This window comes from Parasteatoda tepidariorum, chromosome 8 (assembly GCF_043381705.1).
Source record: "Parasteatoda tepidariorum isolate YZ-2023 chromosome 8, CAS_Ptep_4.0, whole genome shotgun sequence".
In the NCBI taxonomy this organism is placed as follows: domain Eukaryota; kingdom Metazoa; phylum Arthropoda; class Arachnida; order Araneae; family Theridiidae; genus Parasteatoda; species Parasteatoda tepidariorum.
In genome coordinates this window covers 19,701,269-19,728,205 of record NC_092211.1, presented here as the reverse complement: position 1 = coordinate 19,728,205, position 26,937 = coordinate 19,701,269, and the positions used below count along the sequence as shown (strand labels likewise).

General features: G+C 30.4%; 1 protein-coding gene across 6 annotated transcripts in view; it reads left to right on the top strand.

Moving 5' to 3' along the window:
* Positions 1 to 26,937, top strand: part of LOC107439560 (homeobox protein Meis1) — a 271,514-nt gene that overhangs the window by 134,371 nt on the left and 110,206 nt on the right. For all 6 annotated transcript variants that reach the window (XM_071184435.1, XM_043052522.2, XM_071184434.1 and 3 more), the window contains exon 7: positions 21,547 to 21,686. In XM_071184435.1, the coding sequence (XP_071040536.1) occupies positions 21,547 to 21,686 (140 nt within the window). The remainder of the gene's footprint in view (positions 1 to 21,546; positions 21,687 to 26,937) is intronic.

Sequence of the window (26,937 nt, the reverse complement as noted above, 5' to 3'; positions counted from 1 at the left end):
TATATATATATATATAAATTATGTTACATTTGAGTTTTTTAAGTACTATTTAACCATTGCTGTAAGTTATACGAGAAAACTCATTTATTTTAAATTATATATTTTTTTCATACATTCTACAGACTGATTAATGATTTGATTCTGCTCCGTGAGGCTTTATTTGAATTGTATAAAAACATAGTTAAATTTAACACATTGCTACATATGACGCCCGACTATCCGTTTACTAATTTTTATCTGTGCTGTATATATATACACACGTAATAGCATATAAAACATTATACTGTATCTATCTATACGTAACAAATTATTCGATCTTTTTCAAGAAATAAAATATATCACTATTTTTGAAATAATTATTTATGACTGTTATTTAAAAGATTCATGTGTTTATTTATAGTTAATTATTGTTTTTTTTTTCCGTCAATTTTTTATAGATTTTGACAATAAAACAAACTTTTTGTTCTCATTTGAGCACGTATCAAAAAAAAAAAAAATTCTGTTTCTCTTAAAAATTGCTGTTTTGATCGCAATTTCCAGTCAACTGCAACAGAAATTCAACTATGTTGTTTTCGAACTTTTGACGATTTCCGGCACTTTTGCTCCTTTCATAAATACCTTTTCGTGAAATCTCTTTCATAATTTTAACAGAAAAGAGCAGCAGTACTATTCAAACTTAGACGAACCCCCCCCTCACATTCAGAACTGTCAATATCATCACTGGTGCACGAAAAATCAAACTAGCTGTTATTGAAGAAAAAAAACCCATACACAAGCATGTTCATGCTTTTTAACCAAGGACCCTTTTTACAGTGTCTTGCAAAAGACGGTGAACACTATGGCCTGTTGTACCGCTCGGCAGATGGCTTCAATTTTTTGTCGAAACCCCCCGTAGCATCTTCTAAATTCAAATTGGACAAAAATGGGCCCCTTTAAAGTGCACATCAGTAAAAGAGGAAGAAAAAAAAAACGCGCCAAGCCTGGCTGATTTTCTCTTTTGTATCGCCGCACCGATGATGTTGTAATAAATGGAGGTTAATTTTGAAAACCCAGCGCTGTGTGAATTTAAAATCGTGCAGCAAGTGCCTCCGGAGAATTGTTTTAATGAACTCAGCTTCCCCGTAAGCTTTATGCAATTTGAGACAGGAGGAGTGCTCGCCAATCGTCTCTTAATGCGAGTCCAAAGAGGGCTCTGGAAACTCAATTAGTGTGTAACGTAAACAACTATTGAATCAATTAGAGTCGTATGATGGTTAAAATATTGTTTATTTTATAGTGATTTCTTCCAATTTGAAGGGAATAATCAAGTTTTTTTTATTGCTTCTTTACTATAAAAATGCTGCTTATTTAAAAAAAAAGATAGATAAAATAACTTAAATATTAAAAAATAATGACAAGAAACTAAAGCTGTCGAGTGTTACTCGATTAGAAACTTTGTTTCAAACAATTACAGATTGAAAATAACAGGCGACTTGCTTCAAGCACTCAAAAAATAGGCGCCGAAATAATCTCAAGAAACTGAAGCGATCGGGTGTTACTCTATTAAAAACTTCATTTGTTTCAAACAATTACAAATTGGAAATAACAGGCGACTTATCTTCAAGCTCTCAAAAAATAGGCGCCTAAATAATCCCAAGAAACTGAAGCGGTCGGATGTTACTCGATTAAAAACTTCATTTGTTTCAAACAATTACAAATTGGAAATAACTGGCGACTTGTTTCAAGCACTCAAAAAATAGGGGCCGAAATAATCCCAAGAAACTGAAGCGGTCGGGTGTTACTCTATTAAAAACTTATTTGTTTCAAACAATTACAGATTGGAAATAACAGGCGACTTGCTTCAAACGCTCAAAAAACTGGCGCCCAATTTCAAGACTTGCCAGACGTGAATGAGAAGAAACCAAAGCGATTTGAAATAAAAACATTAAGTTGTCAAAGATAAGTTACGACAAAGTGGCCGACGCTTTTATTATTTTTATTTTTCGTTCTTAACTGTACGTTTTTATTTCAAATCACTTTTGTTTCTTTTCATTTACGTCTGACAAGTTTGAAAATGGGCGCCTATTTTTTGAGCGCTTGAAACAAGTCGTCTGCTATTTCTGATTTGTAATTTTTTGAATCGAATTAAATTTTTAAACAAGTAACAACCTAAATATAATTATGCACTTAGTTTATTGGGTAATTGTCAGAAATTGGGTTATTAGACTAGTTTTTTTTAAAGAACATTATATAAAAAAAATTATAATAAAATAGTTTTATTGAATCTATTTCTAGCGTATAACATAAATTGTAAGAAATTTCTTTTTGGTAGGTACGCAGTAGCCTTAGTTTTATTCAAACCCGTTTGAACGAGAGGGTGATCAGAGAGATGAGGGAATTTAATTAAAATACCCAAAAACTCAGGAGAAATGTAAAAATTTGGGTTTTTACATTGATTGGATGATAATAGTCAAATGATATAGTTCAGCCTCTGGCTTCAACATCTCTATAGACACTTTATAGATATATATTTGATACCAATCATGCGCAATCAGTTATAGAACTTAAGCCAATATTTTGGGTTTGACAAATGAAATAGTTGCAAGAGCATATTACAATCAAATGTTTAAAGTAAATGTAATATTTTTTTCAGTAAACCAAAATTAAGGTTCAAACTCTATTGCAAAACAAGTTTTTTGACATGTAAAAGCAAAATTCGAGTAGATGTAGCTATTAGTGTATTAGCTATTCATAAATCTATGACTAAGAGATTGCGTAAGACCGAAATATTGCACAAGTGCTTAAAGATTAGGGAACGATCTTTATCTGCCTTAAAAAAACAGAGAGAGGAATCTTTGGCTCTACCGTCCCTTTTTTCTACCCCTAAGAAAACTTCCTGCTGTTGTCTTTATCCATATGTGCTGTTGGAATTTTTCTCTCGTGGGAGTTTTTCTTCTTTTTCCTTCTTTCCCCCCTATAATACTCAAAATATTTCCACGATGTGTTTGTTGAATCTTAGTCGTCTTAGTTCCAAATAATAATAATTTTCGAATTTATCCGATGCAGCGTTGCGAATGAAGTGCGTCCGATTGCATAATCTAGTGCAGAAACGCCATAATGTGTATTTTGTTGAATCTTAGTCTTCTTTGTTCAAGATGATAACAATTTTCGAATTTATCCGATACAGCGTTGCGAATGAAGTGCGTCCGATCGCATGATCTAGTCTAGTGCAGAAACGCCACGATGTGTTGGTTGAATCTTAGTTACTTGAAAATTATTAAATTAAAACCACCTAAAATATAAACAATCAACGCCCCCCTCCTCTTCAACTGGCCGCGTTAAAATTATAAAAACGTTGACCGTTCCAATTGTTGGGGGAGCACTGAAATAAGGGTTCAAAAAGCTATAAATTTCTAACAACGTAAAAATTTTAGAGCTCATTAAATTAAAATATCACTCCAATTTTTAGAACTAATTTTTCTGTTCAACGTTGAATAAACATTTAGTAATTACATTGTTACTCAAATAAGACAATCAAAATTACACCATAAAATTATATTGATTAAATTACATACTATCTTCTAATAGGCATTATATAGCAAGACAGTTTCCGAAAATCTGATTCAACGAAGAACAGTAAAGTCATTTGCTTGAACTATAATATAGTGCAGATTTGCTTCGATCTAAATAAGGTGTCAAGTTTAGACATAGCATCTTGAAATTAAAAAAAAATTAATTTGCACAATATAAAGGCAATAATTTGAAGCAGTAGTACGGTAATAATTTAAACTCCATGTCGAGGTTCAACGTGGTTCATTATTTTAGTTTAGAAATGTTGTTATCGTACACTGTAAAATGGAATGCGTTAACAGTTCATTGTAGTACGGAATGTATTTTTATGAATATGAATAAAATCCTAATTTATTGTAAACTGTTTAAAAGCGAAGTCAAGAATGAAATAATTTATAAGCAATATTATTATTTATGTTTATTTATTTATTTTAACTTATTTACTTTAAATAAGGGACAACACTCAACTTCATCATTAAATCTGAAAGCTGTTGTAAAATTTAATTAGTTCTAAAAACCTTTATACAATACTTCATTTACGGTCGGATCAAATTATAGTCGAAGTTTATAATTTAGTTGTTTTATAATTTGAATACATTTTTCATTTGATTATGTTGTAAAAAAATATTCTCCCCAGTACATACAGCTGATTAGTCGTCACTTTTAATAAGGTGCTAAACTGAACCATATTTCCATTTAGGTTTGACCACCGTAACGTTTAATTAAGTTTAAGAAATACGACTTATCGTTCAACTAAGCTCCCAATTAAGACTGCATCAAATGTTCCACGATATCCTGGTTGAATGCTATTCAACATTCTTAACAGGGCCTGATTCGAATAAACAGGGGTTGTTTGCAAGGAACCGTATAGGGGCCCCACGGAACGAATTCTTGCACCAAATAAATAGCTTGTTTGGGCTCAAAATGTTTTTACATTGCATAAGAAATTGTGACACATTAAAAGAGTGTAAGTTTACATTTAATTCAATTTTAGTTAACCAATAGCTTTAATTGATAATTCAAGAGCGGGGAAAAAAATCTTACTTGAAAAATTAAAGAGGCCGCTGGCCTCAAGACGGCCCACTACCATAAATTGATCACTTTATTCTCACTTAAGATAATGAAGTGTTGTTGAAAATCATTTAGATATCGCCTAAAGCTGTCAACTGCATTTATATTGGTCCAATTTAGATATCATTTTTATAATAGCGTATTATCCGAAATGGAAGTACTATTAATGACGTTTTTTTTTTTACAGTTTCTTAATTAATTCACCATTGTCTTTTGTTTCGAGTGTGTAATTGTTGTGAATAGTAGTTCTTTGGAATTCTTCAACCTGTAAATGGTTATCAACCCCTACATTCATAGCACCCTCATAAATTACTTGATGACGTCACATTCCCCGGGGAAGGGGTGGGGGTCGAAAGAAGTCCCGTAGAGGCGTCTTGCGGGACAGGGCCATCCCCCGAGTAATTAATATGCACCGCACTCGGTGCCACTCATGTGACTTTTTGACCCCATCGCTTTAAGCCACGCCTACTACCTCTCAGATCCCGCCTACGTGTGCCTGCGTCACTAGGTTCATGTCACTCCCATGGCGAATGGGTGGCCTTCGTGCTACAGGTGCTCTGGCTCAGACGCGCGCATGCGCAGTGTGAGAGAGAAAGCTTCACCGCAGTGAAGATGTTCTTGTTTGGGGAACTTGATTCAAGTTGTTTTCTCTTGTGTTGTGCAGTAGATATGGACTTGACTGTAACTTGGATTTTTCACAACTGATTTTAGCTTCCATAGTTATGAGAAATAAGAATACTTTTTGCTACGTTTTAGTGTTTAATTTAAAACTGAATTTAGAAATTTTGCTCTTGTGCTTAAAATTAATGAACAAATTTATTTTAAAGTTGTATGTTTTGGAAATTTTTTTAATCAAAAATATTTCTTTTGTAATCGAACATTTTTATCATACTGTTTTAGAATTGTTTACTATTAAATATATTGCAAATAAATAAAATTCATTTACAGTGATTCAATTTACCGCTCTGCTTTGCAAAATTACTTTTTTTAGAACATTTTAAAGCCTTGTCCTAACTAATGATTAAAATAACTTGACAACACAATGTAAATAAAAAATTTTTACAAATAAAATTGTGAAATTGAAAATATTATTTTTGATTTTCACTTTGTTCACTAATTCCTCGTTACTTTAACTGTTAATAAAGATTTAAGTAATGGTAAATTTTTTAAGTATCAATTTAGTAATTTTAACAATTGACAAACATTTCAAAATATTCTTTCAAGGAATCATAAAACTAACTGACTCACATTCTTGTTGGAATCATTTATAATATGTGCTATTGTATAAAGATACTTTCTTAAGTTCTTAACAATTACGTACAATAAATATTCTAAGTCACATAATTTTTAAATTCAAGATTTCTCTAAAAGTTGGTTTTCAAGTGTAAAATTTAAACTAAAAATTTTTGAAAACTAAGCGTTTTGAAAAAGTTAATAAACAATTTATGTAATAAGCTGCAGCTATTCAATTTATTTGGAAGTGTTCTTGTAAATTATTATTTGACTAAAAATTGTTTCACTGTTTGTTTCTTTTTTTACGGCTTTTATTCAAACTTAATTTATGTTGTGGAACATTTCTTAGCATAGTTTTATTATTAAAAAAAAAATAATAATAACTATACACTTGCGCATTTGGTTAGCGGATTTTTTTCAGCATTTCTTGTTTTTAAGCGTTTTCTTTCAATCCGATATAGCTTTATGTCACATTTAAAGTAATGGAAAGTAATTAATATGTTCTGGCACTTTTTTTTGGTACAATTTAATTATTTCGAAAAAAACATGACATGGTCTCATTTTAAGCCACAGCTAATATATTTGCTAATATGTGCTCCTAATTTAGCAAAAAAAAATTTAAGCACTTTAGTTAAATATAATCGGGTTTTATTTGAGACTTAAAGATGAATTATGATTTGAAATGCTACATAATAAGACAAATATTTTTGTACCTGGTCAAACAAAATTTATTTTTGATCAAAATAAATCAGGAAAAAAAATTTCGTTTTTTAAAATTAAAACATGGTTTTTAATTCATCGTAATTTTCATGTTCTGGCACACTTCTTTTGCCAAATTTATTTTTGGTCTAAATAAATCTGAAATACTTTTATTTTTCTCATTTTAAAATTGAATTATGGTTTTTAATTCAACGTAACTTACATGTTCTGCCTTTTTTTCTTTTGGTAAATTTGTTTTTTTTTTTTGATAAAATGAATCTCAACGGATTTTTTTCCCATTTTAAAATTGAAATATGGTTTTCAATTCAACATAATTTACACGTTTCCAGCTCATTTCTTTTGGCATTGTTTCATTTGGGGAAGAAAAAAAAGAAAGAAAGAAACTTTTTTTACAAATCAAATATCTAAGATTCAGACAATACTTTTTCTCTCATTTTAAAGCAGCAGTCTTATTTGGAGAGAAAAATCGAGGCAATCATAAATTCGGACGTGACTATACACTGCATCGAAAGATTGCTCCTCATTTCCCTTCAGTTCTCTATACACTCTCCCCCATTTGATTGGATTATTCATGGGCAATTGATCAGGATGCAGAACACACATTCATACATCCATATAGGGCTTCTCCCGTTCCCATGAGTAGTAGGGGTTTCCAAAAGGGGTGAGCATTATGTGTTCGTTACTCAACATTTGTGTCGAGTTTACCAGGCATGTAGAATAGAAAAGGCTCTCCTATCGTTCTTTTGTTGTTGCTCTATAGGAAATATTCTCTTAGAATAAAATCATATTTTCTTCTTTTTCGTTTAACGTAAAGATAGCATGACAAGAAAATAGTGGAGTAGGGTCGATTGAAATTGGCAAATGCAAAATTTATTAGTTATTGTTGAAGTTCTAAATCCGTTAGGGCAGTGTTTCCCAAAGTGTGGTACGCGTACCCCCAGGGGTACGGAACAGTTCAGCAGGGTACGCTTTCTTATGCGAAATATCTTGCAACAAGCGATAATTTTATTTAAAAACAAAGCTAGCCATGAAAATTTAGAATTACATATTTTTCTATTGGCTATTTTTTGCAGAGTTAACAGTTAATAATAAGTTGTGTTAACAGCCAGTTGTGATTTTTAACTTTTTAGCAATTTGCTAATAGTAAAAAATACATTCATTTTTTTTTTATTATTATTATTATTGGTACACGGCTTTACGAAAAATTTAGAAAGGGTACACAAAAGTTTTAAGTTTGGGAAACACTGCGTTAGGGTAATTCGAAATTAATCTGCAAAATAGCTTGTTTTAATTGTTAAAAAAAAAAAAAATCAAAAGTTTTTCGCATTTTACTAATGCAATGTGAATTATTTTAATATTTTTTACTTCATACCGTGTCTTGCTGAAATTTTTTTTCTTCATTAATATACCGTTTTTCCTCCGCAATGATGTATCTCACTTTTTTAACTATTTAATTTTTATCCAGCGACCGTATCTACAGTTTGTTGTCATTTGCTTACGTCTTATTTGGCTGATAATGTCATATCTATTACAATTCGCGAACGAGAAAACTTTTTATTCTTCGCTAATACATTATTTTTTAAATATCATTTTCAGAGATTATTCATCGTTACCTATAATGTTTTATTTATTTTTAGTTTAAAATTAATGGAATTATTTAATTCCTAGCCACCACTTGGCTTTAAGGCTGTTGTTCGAAGTCTCCGCCGTATTATGAAATTATGCTTTTTTGCAAATAATATGTTATTTTTATAACTGCTGTGAGTTTGCAACTGTTACTCATTACTGTTGGGTCAAGTTTAGCCTATCTAAAGCCAGCGCTGTCTACGCTTTTCTTGACAATGGCGCCAAATTTCAATATGGAGAAAAGCCACAGTTTTGCGAAAATGAAAAGCGTTTGTGGTATAATTTTTTGATGTTTAAAAACTTACTCCATTACTGCATTACTTGGGCTCATAAAAAATTTCAAAAATGATTAAGTGATTTTGATAATTTTCATCTAGGTGGGAAAATGCAAGATTAATAACTTTTAAAGTATTTAAGTTATTTGTCTGTTCTAAAGTCCAGATAATTTTTCACGACAAGATTATACATACATAGTTTAAAATCATCGTATTGCTTCAAATATCAGGCACTTAAGCTGTGTTTTTTTTTTTTTTTTTTTTTTTTTTTTTTTTTTTGCGACAGAGCTTCAAAAAAACATCGTTAAAATGTGCAATGATAGACGTAAAAAGTTAAATCTCAATTTTTCTCTTTCTCATATAAAAATTATTTTTAATTCTCATCTATTGATTATTCACTTTTACCAGTAACGAGTGATTAATTTTATTTTGAGATTTTTTTTAAATCATTTTACCCCAATAAAGAGTGCGACGCTATTCTTTTTATTTTTCTTTCTCGTTCTCCTGTCAATCGTGTAATATTTGACTCATATATTGCTTTTTTTGTAATTTTTTAGTGAAACATCACCATTGCAATATTTGTAAGAAAATCGATATATTTTCCTGACTTAAGCTGTGATGGATATACAAGCTTGTAATTTCTTCCTTCATATAAAAGTAGTTTTTAAATTTCAACTATTGATTAAAAACTTTTACCAGTAACGCATAATTAGTTTTATTTTGAGATTAATTTAATAATTTTACCTCCCATCAACCACTTTACTATAACACAGCGAGAGGGGCTCTAATTCTTTTTTTTCTCTTTTTTTTTTTTTNTTTTTTTTTTTTTTTTTTTTTTTTTTTTTTTTTTTTTTTTTTTTTTTTGTTCATCCTCCTGTCAATCGTGTCACACATTGACACATGTATCGCTTTTTTTAGTAACTAGGGCCGCGTCTCCTACATCAGGAAGAGAGGATAAAAAAGGAAAAAAAAATTCGTATCCTGACAATTACTTGGAAAACCCTGACCACTTTTAGGGATAACAATGGACAGGGTGACACTTGGACGCGTGGCTCGTTCGGGGACCCCATTAGTGGTCTGATTGACGGGCTCCGCTCTTTTCTCTCTTTTTCTCTGCAAAATGAGGGTGGAGTAAAAAAAAGAAAGTTTCTATTATGTTCTGCCTTTCCATTTGTGGTAGCTGCGAGGTATTTTCTTTGTTCTTTTTGTTCTGCTTCTTGTTTGGTCCTCGCACCTTTGATTTTAAATGCGGAAGCGTTTTATACCTTTAATTAATCTATTATGCCGTTTTTGATCAGAACTATATTCCATAAATAATGTCTTCTCCGGAAAATATATCACTGCTTTCTTAATGCTTTTATAAATAACTAAGTCCATTTATTAAAATTTCCTACAATTCCAGACTTCTCAATCATTTTCCTTACCATTTAAAACTACGTTGACCCTTAGTATTGTTCAAATTTTCCACAACTGTACGCGGTGTAGAGACTAAGAGGACACTATACCTCGAGAGAAACTTTTCATCGCAATTTCTCTTTTATCAGTATTAGTAATTTAAAATATGGAAAAAATGAGTTCATGCATACTTACAGTAAGCTATGGAGTTTCAAATAATGAAAAGAAATTTTGAAAATATGAAAATGAAAACAAATTATGAAATTTTTTTTCCAGCAAATAAAACTTCATGGCAGGTTTGATTAAACTCACTTTTTTTATACTTTTAATTCTAAATTAACGTGAACAGAATTTGCCATGTGAAGTTTCACCCGGGTATAGTGTCCTCTTAACAGTATTACTCGTTCAAACTAGTGTATTAACTTCACTGTATAAGGACTCTCGGGGAGAACCAACTTTTCACGTTACTGATTTGTTAAAACTTAGTAATCAAAATGGAAATCCAATCGTCATTAAAAACCGTACTCCCTCTTGATCTTCTTTTCTGAATCTTTCGTAGAATTTACTCAAAATTTTAATTGTTCTAAATTTAAATCATAATTTTAAAAAAAAAAATTAACTTTATTATTTCATTGTTTACGTTTCTTTTATTTGAATAAGTTGAAAGGTAAAATTTAATTGCTTTAAATTTAAAACATAGTTTAAAAAAATGTAACTTTACTATCTTAGCGTTTGCGCGCATTTTATTTGAATAAGTTGAATAGTAATTTGCGATTCAGTTTATTCTTTATTTTCTACTTTTCAATTAAATTACATTGAAATCGCATTACGCTTTGCTTAATATATATATATATATATTTTTTTTCTATTCATAGCAAGGAAAACATCTGCCATTTTCTCCATCTTCTTTCTTTTTAAAATATTAAAATGCTACGTATTCAAGCATCTTTACATTAAATATAATCACTAAAGATGAGTTTTTAATATATTAGAGCGACAAATCATCTTTTTTTTTTTACACTCCTAGCCCATTTTAAAGATTATTTTTAAGCTCCCGTGATGAACTTAAAAAATAAAAAAAGAAGAATGAGCGAGGAAAAAATTATTAAGGAAGAAAATTTTATTTAAAAAAATGACTAAAATTCAAGAAGGAAATCAATTTGAGTCATTAATGTCTTAAAGGAAATCATCCTTCAAAACCAAATTAAGCGAACGGTAAAAGAAAAAAACGAAGGGGAAAAAAATAACTCCTCCGAGGAAGATGAGTTCGGAAAGATAAGTTATGATAAATCCTCGCTTATCGTTACCTTTTGATTAAAAGTAACATAAATGACGATTTGGCGCGCGCCTATGTGTGCCAACACAAGCTCTAATGTGAAGAAACAAAAGGCATTAGTTGATATATCAGAGATGAAAAGAACGTTTTTCGCTTGACGATTATTGGTACTCATCAGCATAATCCCATCCACCCCTCGTATTTTAGCACGGGATATTGATAAAAGAATGGAACGAGAAAAAAAAGAAGGCATTAATTGAAATATTAAAGGAAAATTTTCTTTTGCCAAATCCTCAGATAACAATAGGCGCGTTTCAGATGAGGGAAATAATGATTGAAAATGCGATATTGAGTTTTAAGGTGCTTAAGACTTGCAGGTGAAATTCCATTTCAATATAAATGATCTTTTTTTTTATTACGATATTTGTTAAATAAGTACATTTTTTATTACTTTCTTATGGCTTTCAGAATATACGCTAAGCATATCATTTATTTGCTGTTACAATATTTATTAAATCAATATAAACAATATGTTTTCTTACTAAATGTTCTTAATGATATGTATTGAAAATTCTTTTCACTCTTTAAAGTTGTATGGAATTGTCAATGTTTATCCAATTTCCTTTCCAATTTTTTGAACGCTTTTTCTTTTTAATATTTATTAACATATCCAGTTTTTCTTATATCTTTGAAAACATATCCAGATTTTACTATTATTTTCACATGAATTTTTCTTTTATCTTTGACAACATATCTAGTTTTCTCTGAAATCTTTCAGACAATTTTGTAATTTAACCCCATTGAACTGTACCTCGAAGAATCAATTGATTCAGTCCTCGTAAGCCAAATTTAATTAATAACATTCTAATGTAAAAATAAGCATGACAAGCAGCAATCGGTTTTGATATACGCTTCATAAAAAATCTGTTTTATTTATCTGAAAAACTGTTTTATTTTTCTTCCTTTATTCATTTATTTATTTAAAGAGCGGTTTTCTTTTTCTACATTTATTTATCTGCTTATATGAAGAAAGGTTTTCGTTTTCTTATTTTATTTATTTATTTATTCATTTATTTATTTTTATTTTTTTTGGAAAACGTTTTTTTTTCTTCCTTTATTCATTTATTTAAAAAAAAAAACGGTTTTCATGATGTATTTGACAGTTTTCGTATTGAACGTACTTTCGTTGTGTACTTTCGTGTAATTGAGTGTACTTTCGTTGACGTATTGAACAGTTTTCGTTTGCTTTCATTCTTCATTTATTAAAAGAATGGTTTTTTTCTTCTTTTATTTATCTATTTTTTTTAAGGAACGGTTTTCTTTTTCTTATCTCACTTATTTATTTATTTGAAGAACTTTTTTTCTTTTTCTTCCTTTATTTATTTGTTTATTTGAAGTCTAGTTAGATCTAGAGTATAGAATATAGCCTTGCATAAAGCCCTTAGAAATATATGCCCCCTCCCATTAAAAAATAATGATAAACAAATACAATCGAATTTTATTACTGTTGTTCTTTTATTACCTCATTATTCTATCATTTTTACTCAATTTCTTTTACGGGCGAAATTCTTTCAAAAAACCGTTTCATTTTCATATATATATTTTTTTTCATTCTTATAATTTCTTATTACGAAAGGTTAACCTGCACATTAAGTGTATAATTTATTATATAAAACATACTGTAACAAAAATGTAAAAATTAAAAAGGAGCAATTATCTTCAAATAAATTATAATTCAACTTGTCAGAAAAAAAGTGTTTTTAAATTATTTATCTTTATGTTTGCCATAAAACTGTCGTGGTAACGGCGCTGAGAGACCAAGCCAACTGTTCAACATTCCTTTCCGAATAGTCGTTCGCAAACGACACGAGAAAGAAAAAGAAAAACAGTTTAACAAGAGTAAAATAAAGTAAAAGAATAGGAATATGAAGACAACGACAAAAGAAAAACTCGAATAATAACGATCCCTTACGGAATTGTAACAAGCGCCATTGCCTTCCAATTTAAATATTCTTCTTTGAACCAGAAAGGCAAATATTTATGGAAGCCACACTACAAAACCGAATCACACCCTCCGGAATACTTATAGAGGGGGCGGACACTACCTTCCCCTTTCTCCAAGAGGTGATTCTCTTTCCTGCTTTATGCAATCATTAGATGCTCACAGCAATGAGCGAAGACCTCGGCGATAATCTTCCTAGGCAAAAGGCTTGGTAGGAATGTGTCAAGGGAGGCATTTGCCTCCATTCCTACGACTGCAGACGATTACGAGGAGGAAAAGGGTTCGATTTTGATAATTTCGACCCCTACCAGTTATTGTGGTTTAAAATGGCTCCCTAGGTAGCAATTGGGTATGGCCATTTGTCGTCGCATTAATTAATGGCCAAGAGGTAACTGCGACTGTAACTGTTAAGTTCTCCGTCTCACGCAGTGCTTGCAAATGCTTCTTTGAATGTCTTAGCCATGCTTATTGTTCTGTAGTTCATTGAGCCATTACCATTTTCTGTAATGGCTGCCACGCAAAGGTGGAACTACATGCCTAGAGTCGTTGTTACTCCGATGATTTTTCCAGAAAAGTTGTTCTCTTACTTATAAGCATTCTTTTGTATTTGAATTAACTGCTTTAGAACATGTTAGTGTCGGCTTAAAAATTCTTTTATTGACTTATGTTCGTTTATATTTCAGCAATTGTCTTAAAGTGTTAACTATTTAATATTTAATGAAAGAATTGATTTCAACAAAACTTAATTTATTTAATACTAAAAAGCCGAATAAAAATACTCCTTTATCATTTATTTTAGAAAATTTTAAGTACTAAGTATTTTGAAGTACTCACATCGACACTTCAATAAAATAAACTTACAATAATGTGTTTTGCTTTGCATTCTGTTTTTCTTTTGTTTAAGTTCGAAGAAAAACGTATTTCTTATTTTTTGTAGGATAAGATATATTGACCGTTACTCATGGAATTATTCACGTTTAATTAAAAATAAACGCCACTATGTTCCAATTATACTTATAGTAAACAATTTTCAATTTATGTTAATAAGAATTTTATCAGGATTCAAAATACATTTGCCAATTACCCTCTAGGACACAATCGAACTTATTCAGTGTTCATTTAAAATTTATAATATTCGTACAATATTTAACAGAATTCTGTCTAAGTTATCTAATTTTTATCTCTACATTCCGTTATACGTTCACTAGTATTCAATTGGAAGTATCAGAGTTTCAACTCGAATTCATTATATGTTCACAAATATTAAATCAGGATTTAATATAAGTTATCCAATTTTTAACAAGAATTTTTATTATTTCATTAAATTTAGCCAGGATTCAATAGAATGTATCCTATTATCAGTTACATTGCGTTATACGTTCGCCAATATGCTGCCAAGATTTAATAAAATATATCCAAGTTTGAATTAGATTTATAATACATTCACAAACGCTTAGCCAAGATTCAATAGAAGTTATCCAATTTTTAGCAGCAATTCGTTATGCGCTCACAAATATGCAGCCAAAATTTAATAAAATATAACCAAGTTCCAATTAGATTTATAATGCGTTCACCAATACTTAGCCAGGATTTAATAGAAATTATCCAATTTTTAGCTATAATTCGTTATACGTTCACAAATATTCAGTCAAGATTTAATAAAATATATCCAAGTTTCAATTAGATTTATAATACATTCACAAACACTTAGCCAAGATTCAGTAGAAGTTATCCAATTTTTAGCTACAATTCGTTATGCGTTCACAAATATGCAGCCAAGATTTAATAAAATATAACCAATTTATTAGATTTATAATGCATTCACCAATGCTTAGCCAGGATTTAATAGAAGTTATCCAATTTTTAGCTACAATTCGTTATGCGTTCACCAATATGCAGCCAAGGTTTAATAAAATATATCCAAGTTTCAACTAGATTTATAATACGCTCACCAACTCTTAGCTAGGATTAAACAGAAGTTATACAATATTCAACAAAAAATCATTATAAATTCACCAACTTTCAACCAGTATCCAAAAATCGTGAACCGAGATTCCTTATCGAATCTGATGGGGGATCAATTAATTTAATCACCTGAGCCACCACAAATCAAACTAATTTTATTAAAAAGAATCGTTATTGACAACAACAGAGTTCTATAGAATAAATAAAAGTCATTATTTTATTTCTTTACTTATTTAAATTCTGTAAATGGTTAAGAACTCCAAAAATCTATAACTTTAAAACATACCCTTTTGTGATTTTAGGTTCAATTTTATTTCCTTTATTTTTCCGGGAGAAGGGAGAGATATCCCACAGGAAAAGAACTTCACTTTTTAAAATTTGACACATCGGCTTAAAAGTCGGCCTAAATTCAAGTTGAAAAGGTTTTCAGTGAAAGATATTATTGCCCTTGGGAGAGAATTTTTTTTTGCCCTGAAAAAATTGTCCCCGGGTTATTCAGAAGTAAATAGATGTTGGAAGTTGTTATTTTTCATTGGAATTTATATCTTTTTGTATATTGCTAAGAAATTGAATATTTTATAAAAATATAGTTTGAAGCAAAAAGTATTTAAGGGTAATTCTACTCAAGATTAATAAGATTATGAAATTTCGAAAAATTTGTTAGATACCTCGGATTTCAAAATGAATAAATAAATAATAAAATTAAAAAAATTAATAAAATACGATTTTTAACGTGTAATAATATTTTAATCACTTGACGCAAAACTTTTTTGAAACTTATTTTTCATGTTTTTTTTTTCTCATTATTTTGCATTAATTTAGGTCAAAAATAAGTGAAATATATTATTCTATTTATCATTTTAATAATTTATGGTTATGAAATGCAACATAAAACACTAGTGTCTTTTTAAAGTTAAAATCTTCCAAACACGGCTCACTTCCAAACTATAATTTTTTTAATTTATATTTAAAAAAAAAGTTATTCAACAGAGATTATTTTTTTTAATTTACAAAATCAAGTTTTGAATATTGATGAGAAAAAAAAATATTTCCTAATTATTTTTAGTTGTAATTAGTGCGATAGAATATATATATATTCTAACGCTCTAATTACAAGCAAAAATAATATATTTGCTATGATAATACTTTAGAATATTTGTATATTTTTATTTAATTACCGTATTTTGTATAATCTTTTATTCCGAAGCTTTTCAGACCCTTGATTATTCGATTTTTCAAATTAAATTGCTGCTATAGAATCCTATCTAAGCTCTTTAAAATCCCAAGTTCTCTTATCCTTAGTCTCTGCCGCCATTTTCTAGAATAATGACGGACGAAGGAATTTGGAGGCTTCGGAATCCATGGAAGAATTGCGTAAACAAATCCTCCTCTTGTCCCTGGACATTCGAAATTCCAGATTAAATGAGGATTTGACATGATGGCATTGTCCACTAATTAATTGATACGATTAATTAGACGAAAGAGTAACCCCTACGATGGAATGTTGGCCGCTCGGACGGTTTAGTTTCGATCTGTTGCCAATTGCTAAGTGCCAAATAATATGTATATGTGTTTTTGAGCTGTTATTGCTTCTTTCTGCATGGAAATTATGGAGAATTTTGATCAAAAATTTTTTTAGATCGAATTTTGGTCAGAAGAAAATTTTTTAGTTAGCCTTGGAAGATAATTGAAAATTGTTCTAGAGTAGGATGGCTTGCATGATGCGTTTATTGTTGTACTTATCCAAAAAATTCCGATCAGGAATGAAGAATTTAGATTAAGGGGTGTAATTTTTATAACCTTTATATTTCTGCCACCCGTAGTCGCTATTTAAAATTTATTTTTAAGTTTTTACTGTATTTGATTATATCAGGTAGTGGTTAGGTGGTATTTATTAAATAATAATAATTGTTTTAAAAAAATGAAGTATTATTCGCGGTAGAATTGCAATAATTGTGTGAAAGATAATGACTAAATAATTTATACTGCTTACTCTAGTAGCAGCAATGAAATTAATAATTAAAGTTATATATTTACAATTTTTTAATCAATCTTTAAAGGAATACAGGATATTCTTTAACACTAGATTGCCTAAGGAAGTCATTTTGACTGCTTTTAATTTCAATTAGAAAAACAATGATGTTTATAATGACACAATTTCTTAGAATTTTGTGACTTTTTGTACAGCATATATTTTTTTATTATTAATGTTTACTAATAACTTGTTACGTAACTGCAAATAATATGAAAAATGTTAACAATTAATTTTTAAAAAATTTCTTTACGCATTAGTTATTCTTTCACAATCCATTCATTTTGACTGCTTTTGGACAATATAGGTTACTAATTGTCTAACTATAGGTTACTAATTGTTACTAATTTTCCGTCTTTCTAGTGTTAATACCCACTCATAATGTTTAGTTTCAGAATCAAATTCAAAACGGAAGTATGCACATTAAGCGAGAAATAAACATAAACGCTATAGTAATCTGTCGAATCGCCTTTGAAAGGGAGGGATGAAAAATCTCTCGATCTCTGTTTTTCCGGCAATCAAACAATTTTCGATGTTATCAGTACCACCTTCTTCAGCAGTGATTCTCTAGATTTCAATATCATGTTGTTGTTTTTTTTTCTTCTTACTGAAATATTATTTTGCAACTTCAAATGTATATATTTGGCATGAATTCTCAAAATATTAAGGTTAGTCATTCCAAAACACACTATTTAAATTATTTTTTTTAAAATCCATTCTACATAGCTTAACTTAAAAATAGCTTAACTTTATTTTGACTTAAGAAATATCAGTACTAATGAAATAAGAATAACTTGAAAAATATTCCAGAGAAATAAAAATTCCTTTTACATAGAAGGAGAAAAAAAAACTTTCGAAGAGAAAAGAAAAAGAATGTAAGAGGAGACGCGTTCCGTATGGTGTTCACGTAGTCGGGATCTTTCAAGGCCTTAAAACGTCGTCGGTCTCTGCGTCAACCTAATTATTGGTGTCGTAGCTTGTCCGAATCGCGTTTCCTCACTTTTCCCGAAAAACTTTATCCCGATGTGACGTCACCGATCTTTGTTCTTCAGAAACGTCTTCAGGAATCATCTCCCTGGAGTATGATATTCGATGCCATGTGACAAGAAAGGACTTTTTCAGGGACTAGTGACAAAATGCCCGATTTTCTTGTTCCTGATTCATCTGAGTACCTTCTTGCTGGTGTCTCATCTAGTGTAGACAATCTATCAAGCATTTGCTCATTTGTTTATATAATAAAACTGATGCTTAGGTACAGTAAAGTGACAACGAGCTATTCGGTCTAAGACTTTACAACACTATCCAGTGGCGAAAAGGAAAGTAAATAAATCTACTTTGTAAAAAATGTAAAGTACGAGTTAGGAAAACTGAATTATAAAGACATCATGATTTAGTACAACTCGCACAATGAGTGCCTGATTTAAGATACCTGTATATGCTATGAATACATAAATTGGTGGATTTAAACATCAACTCAAATACTACTTTCTAAAATTGTAATTGAAAATTTAGACTTATTCTTAGGCTAAGTGTGGTGGTAGCTTCACTATTCTTTTATGTTCCATTTAATTCCATTATGTTCCATTATATTTTTTTATGTTCCATTGTTATGTTTCTTCCATTTAATCATTTAAATTATTTTTTTGGGAGAACTATAGTTTCCCTTTATGGAAAGAATATCTTACCAAACTTCAAAGATAATGCAAAATTACTGTTATGCAAACTGGATAAAATCTTGCGATCTCCTTCTTCTTTCTTATACAATGATTTCTGCAAGTTATTCTCACATGAAATGTTTGGGGTAATACAATGATAAACCTCATATTGAGTAGCTCAGTAAATGAAACACTATTTCCTTGTGTAACTGATTTTATCTAATACAAATTCCAAAAACTTGTAAGTACTATGGGTTAATTATTAGTAGTACTAAGGTATAGTATTATGAGTTAATATTAAGGGGAGATATAGAGCCATGTATGAATGCAGTATATTAAGCAAGAATTTCTTCATTTTAACGCTATTTATCACACTATTACATTATATGTACTTACATAGTTACATATAGTGCCTCATTGTGGGTCCCCTAATTGGCTTAAAATAATTTCCTTTAGTGTGGCACTATATTTCCTTGTAATATAATTTAATATTTTAATTATAACGGAAAATAATATTACAAAGAAATATTATAAAATCAAGTTACTTTAGGGTAAAAGTGTGACTATTTACTCCGTAACTCTATAATATTCCAAATCTACAACTACAATTTGTATAATTTGGACAAACCAATAGCGATGAATTTGTAGTAAACAAAACAAAATTAATTCTTGGCAGGAGTAGAAACTGAGAAAATTAGTCACATGTTCATTAGTTTGTTTATATATCTCCACTATATTATTTATTGTAAAAAAAAAGGGAAATTAAGTTAATTTAAATGAAAAATTATTAAACAAAGAATTAGTAAAGGTCACGAAGAAGTATACTATTTTGTGATTAAAACGAAAAACGAACCAGAAAATTAAAAATAAATAAATAAATAAATAAAAACAGCATACCACTTCCCCATACATTGATATCTGTCTAGTCCGAAGGACCACTGATAATTATTTTATAACGGTTAATAATTATTTTATAAGGGATAATTACCTTATAATTATTTTAGAATTTAAATTTTAGTTGTCCCAGTCCAACAGACCACTGTTAATTTTGCGACCTTTACGATTTAGGGAAATCCGTAGTCTTCAGAAAATTTAAGTAATATCATTTTTTGTAAATTTTTTTATTTATTTATTTGTAATTTGTTCTGAGTAGACATACTCAGGATTTAAAATTTAATATTTTATCTGCAAATATATTCATATTTTACACTAATTATTTTCTAAATATTATTCTTTACACTGTTTAGAGCTCTATTCTTTACCTGAGTTGTGTCACTATCTACCTTTACACCTTTCTACGCTTTTAAAAAGAGAGTATTTCTTTTGTTGTCTTTTTAGTTATCTTTAGGTTTGGTCACAAATATTTATTCTCAGGTTTTTAGTACAGGCATCATCAGGATTTAAATTTTAATTTTTTAACTAAAAACATATTCACGTAGTGTACGCTATTTATCTTCTTCCCATTTTTTTTTTTACATTGTCTCTGTGGATTCTCTATCAAGAGTATCAACCCTTTTCCCGCTTTTGAAAAAGCGATCTTTTAGTCAATTTGTGCTGATGCCCCCCTCGGGCAGATTTTATCAATGTGTGTGTGGGGGTAGGAGTGTCACATATGTGGTGTCTTGTGTCCACGGCCAGCTAAAAGCAGTCGCGATGCGATAAGAGGAAAAGGTTATTATTTCTCTCCTGCCGTATTCGCTAATACGGCTCCGAACGGTGATTATTAGATTTTCCCCGAACTCTTTTCCCTCTTGGGTTTTATGTTCTTTGAATAACACACACACACTGACGTCTTCTTCCATGAAAGGGTTAAGTGCTGGAAGGAGTCACTTTGGTATGCATCTGCTGTTGCTAACTTTTCTTTTACAGTATTTTTTTCTTTTTTTTATTCGATTTGGTTTCGAACCTCTATGGGTTCGTGTTTGACAAAGTAGTATTCGGAAGAAATCTAGCTAATTTTTAAAACTTTGTGTTGTGTTTTTAAATGCATTTGTTACACTTTTGGCGAGAAAAAAAATATTTGTGCTTCTAGTTGTCTTATCGATATTCTTTTTTCAGGCAAAAAAATTTTCTCACTCTTGTATTATTTGAATTTGCCTAGTAAACATTTTTGCCTGACAAAAATCTTTACAATTGTATCTTTACATTTATATTGACCTTGCCAAGTTATTTGTTTCCGGATAAATAAATAAAAAATAAATGGAAGTATAAATTTATTGTTAAATTGTATTAACCTTGTCAGATTTTTTATCAGACAAAAAAAAAAAAAATGGTATACTTTTCGGTTAGATTTATAATATCTATTTTTTTAAATTTTTTCATTTAATTTTTATGCGTATTAAAAATAAAAATAAAAAATTAAACAAAAAAGTTGACCGAGGTCTATAGTTCTTGGAGATTTTTCATTTGCGCCCAGTTAATCGAAAAGTACCAACAAAAAAAATCTTTATGCTTTTAATTGTACTTAACTTCGTATTTTTTTTTTTTTTTTTTTTTTTTTAAANACAGTTTAGCAAAAGAAAAAAAAAAAAAAAAAAAGAAATTCTGTACATTTATATTTTATTTACCTTACCAAGATTGTTTTTTCGAAAAAAGTCGTTACACTTACAGTTGTAATAATCTTGTCAATTTATTTTCCAGCATTGTACACAAGTACAATGTCATTATTTTATTTCATTCTAAGCTAAGTTTAGATAAAATGAAAATGGTAGTTTGCTAATGACTTTTTTTTTCTTTTCTTATCATAGGTGATGCGAGTATCGGGTCTGGTGATGGAACGGGTGAGGATGATGATGATGATAGGAGTAAAAAACGTCAAAAGAAAAGAGGCATATTTCCAAAAGTAGCCACAAACATAATGAGGGCATGGCTTTTTCAACATCTAACGGTAAGTACAATACTTTGATTTCATTTGTTCGATGTAAATTGATCTACATTATTATATTTAAAAATGAATTCCCAAATGTTTTTATTTGCAATTTAAAAAAATTTTAAACAGTGCTCTATTTAATAATCTTAGAAAAATGCCTCACTTTTAAAATTCCTACGTATAAATTAAGGTGAATTAATTTGCACGATAATCTGGTTTAACTTGCTGCTATATAGGAAGGGTTCGGGAAAATTGAACGATATTACTGTTTAAAAAATTCCTCCAAAATTTCTAGCAACATGCTAATTTAACAAATATTATTATAATCAAATAGATTACTTATTGAATGTATTTGTATTTTTTTTATACCATATTTAAATTTTAGGAATTAGACCAGATTTTTTATGCGTAAAGAGGGGTCACTATCGTGGCTGTTGTGTTGACGTTGATAATTTACCAGAGAGCTGATTTTATTTTTTGTATCATTATCATTCACACTAATTTTAAAAAAAAGGTTGATTTTATAGAAACTTTGCAGACTGGTATATGTACTGTAACTTACCAGAGCTGCGATGGCTCAGGGGATAGAGCATTCGCCTTCCAATGATGTGAACCGGGTTCGAATCCCAACTACGACTGATCAATGCGAATTCCGCATCCGGCTTGCACCGACCACAGTGCTGATGTAAAATATCCTCAATGTTATCACGGATCATGGGTTCGAGTCCCCTTGCCGTTAGGCTAACCGTGGGAGTATCTCGTTGTCTTCCCCTCCATGTAACGCAAATGCTAGTTAGTTCCATCAAATAGTCCTCCTCGAAGGCAAAATTTCTCCCGATTCTTGATCCAGGAGTTCTCTTGTCTTCTGGATTGGGTTCAAAATTGCAAGACTACGGAGTTGAACAATAGTAGTCGTAAACCCAAAATTGAGTCAGCTGCTCAACGACGGTTATAAAATAAAAAATACCTTACCAGGCTAAAATTTCAAACGAAGGATTGCTATTTGATCATTTGATAAAATCTTATTTGAAAAATGTATTGACAACTTCTCAGAAACTTAAAACTTCTTCCATTTAATTGTATTGATTTCAGATTTCGAGTAGGGGGGGGGGCTCCTACTTACTAAATCTTACGAAATTAAATTATTAAATGAAGATAGTCGATATCTTGTTTGCATATCTATAGACAAGTTTTCGACATCTTAAAGCTTCCTCCATATTGACTTAGAATTATAGTGGAATAAAAACAAAAAAGGAGAAGTTTATTAAATTATCGCCTACAGAAATGCAATTGAAATGCTACGAAATGCCATCTTTTTTTTTCCTTTTTTTTTGGACTACTACTCTCTATGTCTTACTAAACCAAATTTTCAAATGAACGGCTCCTACTTGGGGATCTAACAATATTTTGTTATTGAAGATTTTCCAATCACATATAATAACATTTATATTATAACAGTGCCTTCATTAAAAAAAAGAAAAACGGGAGAAAAAAAAAACATATAAGCCTCGAACCACTCCGAAATGACATCCTTTTTAGACTCTAATACTTTCTCCTACTACTCCTTTAGAAATTCGCATCAAAAACAGCTGTTGTTGGAAACTTTGGAGTCAACTTGGGGAAAACCTTAATGAAGTAAAGCCCTCGCGTTTATGAGGGTGGGAAAAGGGGAGGTCAACCTTTTCAGAGTTCTATTTCGGGCTGCCTTTTGTTGTAGAGAACGACACAGCATGGGCGAAAGGAGGAGCAAACGAATATCGTTTTGTCGCACTCCCCCCCCTCCCTCACAGAAGCTGACCTGTGCAATGGTGGGAGGGTTTCGTCAGCTGGCAAGAACAGCTTGCCTTCATTGACTCCAAATTCGTGTGGCGTTTGTATAGCAGGACTATCTATGAGCTTTCTATAGATGCGTCCCATCCCCCTCTTCTATACGACCATTCTCTCTGTTCTTGTTTTCTATATTTATATGTTATTTCATCTGCAGAGAAAAAGATGTGTTAAAACTCTTGTGAAACAGCTGATATCATTAAGAACTCTGCTGGAGAGAGGCATTGCATGCTAAGGGAAAATTTGTTCGCTTTTATGTATGGCGGCCTTATTGTAAAACAATGATGCATAATTGCATTCATATGGAAAAGTTTGTTCCATTTTAAATATAGTGACCTTTATTGTATTTCAGTGATAATTGCGCACATGCCAAAAAATTACTTGCAGGCCTTTTTTTTTCTTTGCAAAATAACGATAATTTCATTCACAGAGAAACATTGTTTGCTTCTAGATATGAAGGCCTAATTTTAGCACAATTTTAATAGCATTCATAGAGAAAGTTTGTTTGCTTCTAGATATGGGGGCCTTATTTTAACGCAATTATAGTAGCATTCATAGACAAAATTTTTCTGCTTCTCTGGATATGGAGGCCTTATATTAAAGAATTCCTGAAGATATTTATTTTAAGGGAGTTTATAGTTGCATTCATAGGGAAAGTTTGTTCGCATCTTAATATGGATTTTAAGACAATTAGAGTTGCATTCAAAAAGAAAGTTTATTTGCTTCTAGATTGAGAGACCTTATTTTAAGACATTCATAGTTGTATTCATAGGGAAAGTAAAGAAGAGAAAAGAAAATTTCTTTGCTTCTCTAGATATAGAAGCCTTATTTTAAGAGCATTCGTAAATAATAAAAAAATATTAATTTTCTTCTCTAGATATAAAGGCTTTCTTTTAAGAGCACTCGTAGAAAAATTTATATTATGAGCATTATAGAGAAAGTTTCTTTGCTTCTAGATATGGTGGTCTTATTTTAAGATAATTATAGTTATATTCATAAAGAAAGTTTGCTTCTAGATATGGAGGTCTTATTTTAAGACAATTATAGTTTCATAGAGAAGGTTTGCGTGGTTCTAGATAAGGAGGCCTTATTTTAAGATAATTATAGTTATATTCATAGAGAAAGTTTGCTTCTAGATATGGAGTTCTTATATTAAGACAATTCTAATTGCATTCACAAAGAAGGTTTGTGTGCTTCTAGATATGGAGACATTGTTTAAAGAAAATTATAGTTGCATTGATAGAGAAGGTTTGTTTGCTTCCAGATATAGAAGCCTTATTTCAAAACGATGATAATTGCATTCATAGAGTAAGAGTTTTATTTTTGATATGGAGATCTTATTTTAAATAAATAATAATAGCAGTCATAAAGTAAATGTGTTTGCTTTTTTATAAAGAAGTCTTATATTAAAACAATATTAATATCCATATAGTAAATTTGTTTGCTTTTTGATATAGGGGTTTTAAAACAATAATTTTTGACTTTTGTATATGAAGGCCTTATTGTAAAACAGTGAAAAGCCACGTTTTTAAGCTTCCTGAAATCCCTGCTTTATAAGTTTCTGACAAAAGAAAATTTGGGTCACAAAAATATAAATAAGAGAATATAAATAATTTTTAATTTCCATAAATAAAAATTAATCCTTTTTCAATAAAATCTCCATATGTATGAAACTATATCAGAAACAAAAACGTGTGTGGTTTATTATTATTTTTTTTTAAATCATATAAGTCTATGCTAAAAGTGTAAATAAAATACATTTATAGTTTACTATTATTGCCAAAACAGACACATGCCGTTTTAAATACTCCCTTTGAAACTTTCCTTCAGGGGCAACGGGTCACATGACCGTGAGCTGCCTCAGAAATCTTTATATACTCCACTTCAGAGATAGTTTAAGGCATCATTTGAACAACTCAACTTTCATATTACTTTTTGCATTTGTCACAAAATAGACGATTAAATCTCTCGGGTCTTTAAACACTTCATCCTACATTCACTTAAGATTTATTTTTCATTTTTCAATAACTTATTTTAGATATTTAAAATTAATGCAAACACATAATTAGTATGAAATATAAAACTGCGGAACACCTTTTTTCTCAAACAGAAATTTTTTGACCTGACCGCACATTTTTCCGGTGACCTCGACCAACTATTTAAATGTCCAACATTCTTAGTAATAAAGGCTTTAAAAAAAGGAGGTTTCCTATTTTAAAATGTTGACCTAAATACCGCTTCAAGGGTTTCATATCGAAATCAAAAACTTCAACTGCAAAATAATTAGAATTTAGAACAAATATTCTTAATATTTTGGTTTCTAAATGAAAAAGGGCAAGTCTATATTGAAAAAAAAAAAAAAAANAAAAAAAAAAAAAAAAAAAAAAAAAAAAAAAAAAAAAAAAAACGATCAAATGATTGGATGTTTGGATCACACAAACACCCCTTTATGTAGTGTCAACTTTTTCTCTACGTCATCTCAGTGGGCAAGGGTAGAGGGGTATGAGGATGATATTGAGAGAGAGGGTTGAAGTGATCTTCAAGCCCCTCTGGCAGATCCCTCTCATTTCAACCTCTCAACCAGTGTCGAGTCCACTTCAAGTTAGGCATCTCAATCAAATATTGAACGATCCTGGTCCTTCAACGTTCCCCCATCCCTATATCAGTGATGCAACTAATTATAATTCTTACATTTACCTTAGCTTAACTCGCAATTTGTTATCTTTATTTATTTGTAAAACAAACGAAATTGAACCAAATATTCTTAATTTATCATAATACTTTTATTTATTTTGAAGTCGGGATGGTTCAGGGTGCAGCACGCTCATCTCCCGTAGAGGAAAGTCAGGTGCGAATCTTAAGAGGTAGATCGATTTTTATACGTATTGCTCTCGACTCGCTGCATCCCTTGCTGTCGATTTAACCGTGGGTGATTTTCATGGTTTTGCTCATCATATAACGCAAATGGGAGTGGGCTGTGTCAAAAACGTCTTACAGAGGCGAGATTTTTTTTCGAATACTTAATCTAAGAGTTCTCTTGTCTTTCGAGTTAGGTTCATAATTTCATTCTATGGTCATCGATAGCCACAAATTTCATTCGAGGAGCCGCGATGGCTCAGGCACGTTCGTCTTCCAATGAGGTGAACGGGTTCGAATCCCAACGGTGGCTGGTAGATACGAATTCCGCATCCGGCTTGCACCGACCACAGTACTGACATAAAATACCCTCAGTGGTAGACGGATCAGTAGTGGTAGACGGTATATATTACAAATTCGTAAATATATTGGCAAAGTTCCGAATGTTAACACTTCATTTTATATATATTTATAACCAATAATGAGCTGCCACGCTAAATACTGAACATACCATTGATGATCAGTGCCTTAACCTTTAAATTTTGATCTTTACCCAGAGGACAAAGGAACTCCTGAACCTTAAAAA